Raw genomic sequence first — 9,109 nt, forward strand, 5'->3', positions numbered from 1 at the left:
TCCGCACCGCATCCCCGCTCCGCATCCCCGTACTCCGCACCGCTCCGCACCCCGCTCCGCATCCCTCCTGATCCCCGCACCTTCCGCCCCGCACCCCGCGCTCATCCCGCGCCGTTCCTCGGCCACAACAAGCGCATTTTCCATGCCTAATGAACGGAACGCGCCGCTTCTGCCGGGGCACTGTCGGGCTTTGATGCGCTACAATTAGAAGAGGTTCTCATTTAATTACCCAGCATAATAGGACCTGAAATGCTGAAATTCAATCTTTCACGTAACTGCTGCTTTTCAGCAGCCCTCTGGGCTGATGAGGATAATGTTACAAACTAATGCATATTATTTATAAAGAAAACGTTGCAAAACAAATACAGTCTTAGAAGAGTATAATGCTTCAAATTGCTTTAATAGCTGTTTGATTACTGTGGCCAATAACTGTTGTAAATCAGTGAAGATGCAATTAGATAGTCCTAGTTAGAAATTAATAATAGTCTAGCAAGGAGCAGGAACTTTTAGATGTTACTTCTGCCTGGTTTTATTTTTTTCCCAATCAAATGAAGGAAATTTGCAACAAACAGATTTTAAATGGCACTTTAGATACAGCTGTCTTTTAATAATAAGAATGCTGAGTCTTGCCTGTCATAGGGCAGATAAAAAAACCTGAAACAACAGAAAACCACACAAACAACCAGAACTAGAGGAGTACTAGGAAAACACTTTAGGCATCTAATGGATTAGGATAGCCATCTAAACAGGTTTTGAGAAACATGCATGTGCTGCAGAAACTGTTTTGTTGCAGCCTCTTGGCTCTTCTGAAGCTCCCAAAGACTTCCTTTAATATTAGAATCTATGTATTTACTTTCTAAAACTCCCTCCAAGTGCCAAAGTCATATCACAAAATGATGCATTTGCTGAACTAAGCCCTACCTTATGACTGTCTCCAGAGGATAACAAAGCTGAAATTTCAGTTCACTGTGCAGTGTTCAGTGCTCAGGCATTTTGTTATACATTAATTAATTATTAGGCCTGAAACAGGCTACGAAAGTTCTTCTACCAGGGCATTCAGCTCTCAGCAGAAATTCTGGGATCACCGCAGATATGACTCTTAGTGTCTCAGGGGTTGTGTTAGATGGCCTCCAGAGGCCTCTTTCAATCTAAAACACTCTGTAGCTCTGTTCTTTATGGGAACCTGAACATCACTAAGTTACATTATGAGGAGGAGAAGAAGAAGAAAAGAGTGATAACTGTCCATGCTGAGCTCTCCATAAATATGCCTCCAGACTAATTTACATGAAATTACCAGGGCACAAACAGAAGTAACCTGGATGAATTTTGATTTACAAGTGTCACCAATCCTACAGAGATCACTGGCAGTGAGGGCAGGACGTTAAAGTGAGGGATGAACTCAAGGCAAGAAGCGTTAGAGAAGGTTGTGGGATCAATGGATAACTGTCAGCCCTGAATGTTTCTTGCAGAAACCACCACCACTGTTACTATAATGAGAACTTTAATTAGAAATGAAAGACAATATGACTCTACAGATGAGCCAGAGAGTATTAGTTATGTTCCCATTAAATATTTGTGGTCTGAAGAGCACAGTTTGGCAGGCTGTGACATGCAGAGTGATGATGTAAACTTTAGAACATCCCCAGGGACTGACAGGAACTCCTGAGGGGGTGTGTAAGTCTGCCTGCTCTTCCCTCCTCAGTAACATACACCAGGTCTTGTGGTTACAAAAAGCAGCTCAGTTTCCTGAAGTGATGTGTTTTATTTAGATTGAACAGATCAAGGCAGAGAGCTCTCCACGGAACTGTTCTGTCGCTGCTTGCTGCTTTTTTGAACATCTTTGCCGACAGAAGTTGGTAGAAGAGGAACCTCAAGATGCCCAAAAAAGAAATAAACTGAACCTGGAGCTCTGTGCATAATCTCTGATGCTCTGGGCTCCATCGTGTGCTGTCAGCACAGGAAGCCAACTTTGTCCTGGGCTGCTCCAAAAACAGTGTGGGAAAAGATCCAGGGAGGGGATTGTGCCCCTGTGCTCAGGTGAGACCCCACCTGCAGAGCTGCCCCAGCCCTGGGCCCAGCTCAGAGAGGAGCTGGAGCTGCTGGAGAGAGCCCAGAGGAGGCACCAGGGTGAGCAGAGGGATGGAGCAGCTCTGCTGGGAGGAAAGGCTGGCACAGCTGGCATCCTTCACCTGCACAGGAGAAGGACTTGGGATGACCTAAGTGCAGCCTGAAGTACCTGAACAAGCCAAGGAAACACGGAGAGAGAATCCTCACAGCAGCCTGGAGTGACAGGACAAGAGGGAATAGATTGGAACTGCAAGAGGGCAGATTTGGATCAGACATTACAAAAAACTCCTCCATGTGAGGGTGGGCAGCCCTGGCACCTGTGTCTGGGGCTGCCCCTGTGTCCCTGGCAGTGCCCAAGGCCAGGCTGGGCACTGGGGCTGGGAGCACCTGGGACAGTGGGAGGTGTCCCTGCCACGGTCCCTTCCAACCCAAACCATTCTATGATGAATTCCATAAATTTTAGGATTCTAATCAATAGTTTAATAGGACCATATGTGAAGCAGACAGACTTGTTTAACTCTTGAGTGTCAAAGATAAATCACACTATCAGAACAGGAGGACTTTGTCTGCAGTACCAAGATGGAAACTTGGCATTTTAGACTGAGAGTTATCTTTCCATTGAATGATGGCTCACACATTTAGTGCCAGGAATAGATTGTACATGAAGTCATTTTTGTCTGCTAACACAAAAAACAGCTTTAGAAAGACTCCTGGAGGAACTTTTATAAGTTTTCTCGATTTTACTGTGCTTACAAATTTAGACTTAAGGCTGACATCATGATTTTTATAATATCAGGAGTGCTGTTCCTCCCTGGCTCTGCCAAGTTGAGAGGTAGAAAGAGAGAGATTGTCCAAATTTCCACAACTACATTCAAGCATGTATGAACTTATAGCAAAACTGTTCCATGAGACAACCTTGCGTTTTCCCTAAGTGTAGGGTAAGAACAGTTAAGAGTTAAATTATTGCTCACGGTAGAGATGATTAAATGGCATAAATAATGAACAATAATGGAAAGGTAACTCAAGAATTTCTTTAATTTTTATATTAATGTAAGGCCAAAGAGATATTCAATAGAATTGCAATACAGCAATTTTTAAATTGCCCTTATGAAGACAGGCAGTGTCTGTGGAACTCCTTCCCGCAGACACCAGCAGTGGAAGTGATCAGCAGTGTTATAAAAGTACAGGAAATTTATATTGACAACGTCTGAAATTACAACAGTAGCATTTTCAGAAAATGTAAAAGCTCTCATTCATCAGAGTATTAACCACCTTTTAACCAAATAAATTAAGGAACTCTATTTCAGGGGAAATTATCTTGTAACAATACACTGCATTAATCTGAATTCCTTACTGCCACTGCTTCTAAGAGGGTTGAACCTGAGAGCTTTTGCTACTCAATTCTAATTTTATTATGAGGCTTCATTTAAAGCTACATGTGACAGCATGCAAGAATACTTTGATTTTAATGTCAATACAATAGAAGCATTTTTATTAAGAATGTATTTTGATTGACATTTTTCTTCTCTAGAGTATTTATAATAATATTTATTATGTGTTATATTGTTATGCATTATTTTAATAGTATTTTATTATGAAATCATTACATTGCATTGGCACCTGCAGGTTGCCATGCCATGTCTGTCCAAGGCAGGGTACAAAGTGTCTCTGATAAGTCTGGATACAAAAGCTTGCAATCAGCAGTGTAGGAATTGGACTTCTCTGTAATTTTCTGCTAAGAAGGCTTGTGCTGTTCTTTCAAAACAATTGTTGTTCTGATTTCAAGTATCAACTGCATTTTCTTCTCCAAAACACAATGACTTCCATCCAGAGGGAGGAAATAACTGCATACTTACAACCTGTCTGTAAATGACATGTCAATGCCTTTTGTGCAGGACTTTCTCTCTCTGTTCTGTGGGATGGTTTTGCTTGCCAGGACAGACAGGAGATGTTTTTAATGCCTCTTTCTTGCTTTCTTTCTGACTTTCTTTCTTGCTTTCTTTCTCCTAGGAAGGTAACAGTCCCAATCTTGTTCTCAAAAACATCTATAAAACCACCTCCTGACCTGCAAGAACAGTCTGAAGTCTCTACCATCTTCTAGAATGTCAGCCTGAAGACATTTGCCATTTATTTCACAAAAGCTTTCCCTCCTTTTTCCTTATGATGATGACAATGATATCACATTCACCTGAATTTCCTATGCTTACTTCTTGGATGGGCAAACTAAACCAGATGTTGATCTTGCTGATTTATTGCTGTTCCTACCATTCTTAGCTACCCAGTTTCTGTTAATTTAGAAGGTTTGATAAAAAGAAAGCCTCAAAATCCATTTCAGCACCTCAGTTCCATTTGGGTACCAAATGAAAGGACTTGGGTTGAAGTTTCTCTGTGAAACAGTTCTTACATCCCAGGAAGCAGCTTTGCCTTGTCCTGTCAGGTACTGCAGGGACTCTGCCCTAAAGCTTGTAGGTACTGCAGCAGTTAGAGCAAGTTCTGAATTCTGCGGGAAGGAAGAGTAGAAGAGACCATGATTGTCTTTAATCTTCCAGTTTCATCTCTCAGCCTTAGCAATTGTCAAGACTAGAGAAAGTCATTTCAAAATTCTGCAAATGTTGGTCCAAGACCACAGTTCAGTCATGGTGTGGAGTAAGAGTTTGCTTTAATGCAGATTGAATCTGAAGTGCCAGGAATATCAGAGCTGTGTTTCAGTGAGCAAATCAATGTATTTGGTATTAACAGATGAGAAAAATATCCCATGCTTAAGCTATCAGTACATAGTCTGAGCACTAGATAGCTGCTTAATATAAATAACACCAATCCTGTAAAACTGCTGGATGAGAGACAGTTGGTTCTCTCTCAGTGGATCTCTTCCACTGAGCTCCCCACCAAAATGATCCAGCTCACACAAGCCATTGGGGAAAAAAAATAATTAAAAAAAGGAAGAAGCTGATAAATTCAATCAGTTCAGTGAAGATTCTAAAAAAGCAGCATAGCCAGGGCAGGGGAGACAGCTGGGAGCAGATGAGAGGGCAGAAGCAGAGGTGAAGGAAGGAGAACAGGCCTGTCCCTTTTGGGAACAGCAGGTTGTTGGGCTGTGGAACTGTACCCCGAGGAACAAGGAAAAGTCACCAGAGTCCAGTCTGCAGCTGCTGCAATGGACTAATTCAGCTTTTGGCAGCAGTGCATCAGCAGTTCACACTCACAGGAGAGCAAATCAGGATACTAACTGGCTCTTTTTCCCCCCATGGTTCCTGTTCTTTTTCTAATTTCAGAGTTAAGTGAGAGAAATGTTTTCATCTGTCCTAACTGGACTCAGAACAGCCTCAGCTGAGACAGGAGAAGTTTCCTCTTTGGAGGGATCTCTTTACTGTGCCTACCAGGTGCCTGTTCAGTCCTCTTTTGATCATGCCAATGTTTTACTTCAACTTTCATAAACAAACATTTGCCTTAGATAGTGTGAAGGAGCGCTGGGGTATTCTGAGGTCACATTCCAGCACTACAGCCGCTGTGAAAGGCCACATTTCCAAGGTCAAGAGGCATCTCCTCTTTAACCCGAGCAGCAGAGGCTGAGAGCCCCGGCCATTGAAAAGGCCATTGTCTCCCTTTCAAGGGCTGCGGGGCTGAGTTGATGAAACAGCAATCAGAGCAGCCCGGGCTCAGCCAGATGGCTGTGCCACCTGACAGGGTGCGAGATGTGTCTGACCCCGTTAGAGCTCCAAATAAAGCCCGAAGAGGTTTTTAGAGCGCAGCAAAGCCCAGCGCATCAATGCCGGCGGGGTTTGTGCCATTCTAGCGGGACTCGCACGGCAGAGGGCCCTGTCGCACAGCTCCACACAAACAATGGCACTGCTGAAAACACATCCATTTCCCCAGCCTCTGAGAGTTATTTTAAGCCGCTCCAGGCTTGCTCGTATTTGTCAATATGCAGTTGTATTCTGTTATGTTGGGAGCAGCTGCTATTAGCAAAATGATGAGCAAATGCAGGTTTATTGTACTACAATTCATTACTTTGTTGAGCAAATAGTGTTTTCTGACTGAGGGTATTCTGACAACCTTCTGTAATAATTTATGTCATCTTTTACACCCATGCAGAATACACAGTGCATTGCAAAGTCAGAATGTGATATTGCTTCATCTTACCCCACTCAAAAAAAGATACAAAAAGATCCACGTTTTTGGAGCAACACAGTGACAAATAAAAGTGGGTAGGAACAGCTACCAAAACACTTTTACAGAAAGCTGTGCAAACAGATGCAGAAATCACATGGTATCCAAAGAGTTCTTGCCCCCAGAGCAAGTCACACAGTCTGAAAATACTGGTGCTGGAAATCTGCTACTATGAGACAAAGTAAAAATGAAGCTTCCTTTGTAACTTTAAATATCTTTTTGACACATTGAGCGTTAGACTTCATTAAAATGGAGTGACTCATTACAGTCTTTGGCTACTGAGGAAAAGGACAAAAACAATTTCATTATTGCATTGAGAAATTATTTAACATCTTTACACTGATACTTTTCCACTCTAAAGATGCTGGTTTGGGATCTAAGAAAATGAAATTACTAATAGGGTAAGATCTATCCTTTATGAATCGGTATGGTGAACATATTACTGAATTTTACTAAAATGTCTTTTTTTGTTGTTATACCATGATTAATGGTCCTGATCAGACTGAGGTTCCACTTCAGCTGGCAGATTCCAACTTGAGAATACAGCCTAGTTAAAAATGCAAAAAGTAAAGGAGAAGCAGGGAAGTAAAACACTCTCTCCAGACCCCTGGTATGTCAGGTAAATGGTCCTGGTTCCACGTGCAAGGATGCAGCAAAAAGCCTGGCTTGCCTTCTTGGAGCTGAGTGGAGGTCTGAAAAAACCCTGTGTTGTTCTTGGGCAATGTGAGATTGTGACTGCTCACCAGTTTGGGATTGGAAGCACCTTCTCATCATACTGGAGAGCAGATGGTTGGCTCAGACCTTTCAGAGAAGAGGTGGTTGCTGGAGAAAAGTCTTCAAATTATGACATGGAATTTTGTGTGCTAAGGACTGAAAACCCCTGCAATGTCAGGACAGGGTTTCTTAATGGATGGGAGACTTTGCACTGACTTTCAAACACAATGGGTCAGGTCTGGAACTGAGGCATCAAAACTGTCCCTCCAACAAACGGAATGTGTGTCCAAGCTGATGAGCATCTGGATTCTAACACACTTTTCATTATGCAAATGTGAATAGCAAGACATAGACAGTTGCAGATGGAAATAAATAGATTCCAGGCTATTATTTGTTAAACCTTTGCTCACAACATTGCAGCTTAGCTGCTTTTATACAGAACTACAGCTGCAGGGAGGCCAGAAGAATTCAGCAATCAGATAACATAAGAACAGTGATTTCCAAAACATCCCTCTAGATGCCCATTTTACTCATTTTCTTCCCTTGTGTCTTCCACTACCAAGGGCAGCAGCAGGCTTGGATTGGATTCCTCTCACGATCTCTAGAGAAAGAGAGACCAGTAAAACCAGTATGAGTATACTTTCCCCATTTTTCTAAAGCTAAAGCTGTTACTGGTTTCTGAGAACAAATATCCATAAAGTGCCCTTTGCTTGCCTGGGCCACTGCTGTTCTCTTTCTTTCCCAGCTTCAGTCCTGGATACGGGAAGGATCCAAAGGATCCCTTCCACATGAAGCAAACAAACTCACTCTTCCATCAGTCCCTCCTTTCTAGGCCTGGCACCTTTCTTTGCAGTTCCTCAGTGTGCTTTTTAGGACGTGGACTCCCTTTCTAGGTCAGCAGCGTTTGCCCAAAGTCCATCACAAACAAAAACCACTTTCTTTTATTGCGCTGCATGGATCTTGAATCAGTTTTCCTGGAAAACTGATATTTTCAGATAATTCCACATAGACAGGAAATGTTGCTGACCTCTGTATTATCTCTGGAAGTGCTTTTGCACTTAGAAATGCTTTAGAGATATTGCAGCTCTGGTATTATGTGAAGTTTCTGGACACTCTAGAAAAGACATTTAACTTTCTAATACAGAAATCACCTTTTAAAAAAGTAACTAATTGCCAGAGATGTGGATAATATCTGAGATGTCAGAGCACAGAGTTATTTAGTTCCCACACTGAGGGCTCACAAGCCAACAGCTCAGGCAAGCACTGACAGTACCAGTTTAAGGATCTCCTCTGCCTTCTCCAATCCTACAGCTGTCCACAGATGGGAGCCCTGGCAAATCATTGTGCAAAGTGCAGTGACATTGGTGGGATGTGAATGAGAAAAGAAGCACTTAAAAATGGTGCACTGCCTTACAAAATACATCTTAGCCATCAGGAAAGAGGCTCGTGATCCTTTGTACTTCAGAGGCATGATGACAAACCTCATTTCGCAAGGATTGCACATAAGTATCTTACGGATACTAGGGACAATAGGTCAGGGAATTGCAAAAAAAAAAAAAGGAAAAGAAGCAGCAAAATAAGGAATTACTGTTATGAGTCATTAAACAAAATTCTAGTTATGTTTTATGTATTGTTGAATAAAAAGCTCATTGTTATTTATTGAAGTATCATCATTACCTGATAAACCATGTTAGAAGAGGACGGATTTATTATTGTTCCCACACAACTAAAAGGTTAACACCCTTCTAACTGCAAAATAATACATTTTCAGCTGATGGAAGCATTTAACAGAGCTGGCAAAAAATGTCCTTGATATTCATTACTAGACCAATATTATTTTCTAGGCCCAGCTTTTAAAATCTTCAGGCGTGTCCATGAGATTTAAAGCTTTTCTCTATTAATTTTTCTTGAAATTAGTTTAGCTACTTGTGTGAACTGCTTGAGTATCAACAGTTCCCAACCAGGGTTTATTTCATTTGTTGGGGTTTTTTATAATGGAAATCAGCTACAGCCTGTATCTTTTAGTTAATAGACCACATTTTGAGGGAGTACAGACATCTCCTGGTAGGTGTGAGAGAGTTTAAGAGGGAAGTGTGATGAAATATGCATATTCTTTCTCTAGAAGGAAGAAAGAAGGCAAATAAGCTTTGTCTGGAAGGAT

At 41.9% G+C, this 9,109-nt stretch overlaps 1 protein-coding gene across 1 annotated transcript in view; it reads right to left on the reverse strand.

The window, feature by feature from the left end:
• The window catches only part of TMEM132C (transmembrane protein 132C), a 184,880-nt gene extending 176,446 nt beyond the window's left edge, over nucleotides 1–8,434 (reverse strand). The window contains 2 exon segments of the mRNA XM_031059432.1: nucleotides 81–198; nucleotides 8,363–8,434. Coding sequence (XP_030915292.1) covers nucleotides 81–198; nucleotides 8,363–8,434 — 190 coding nt within the window.
• Nucleotides 8,435–9,109: the final 675 nt, after the last annotated feature.

Source organism: Geospiza fortis, unplaced genomic scaffold (assembly GCF_000277835.1).
Source record: "Geospiza fortis unplaced genomic scaffold, GeoFor_1.0 scaffold145, whole genome shotgun sequence".
Taxonomy (NCBI): Eukaryota; Metazoa; Chordata; class Aves; order Passeriformes; family Thraupidae; genus Geospiza; species Geospiza fortis.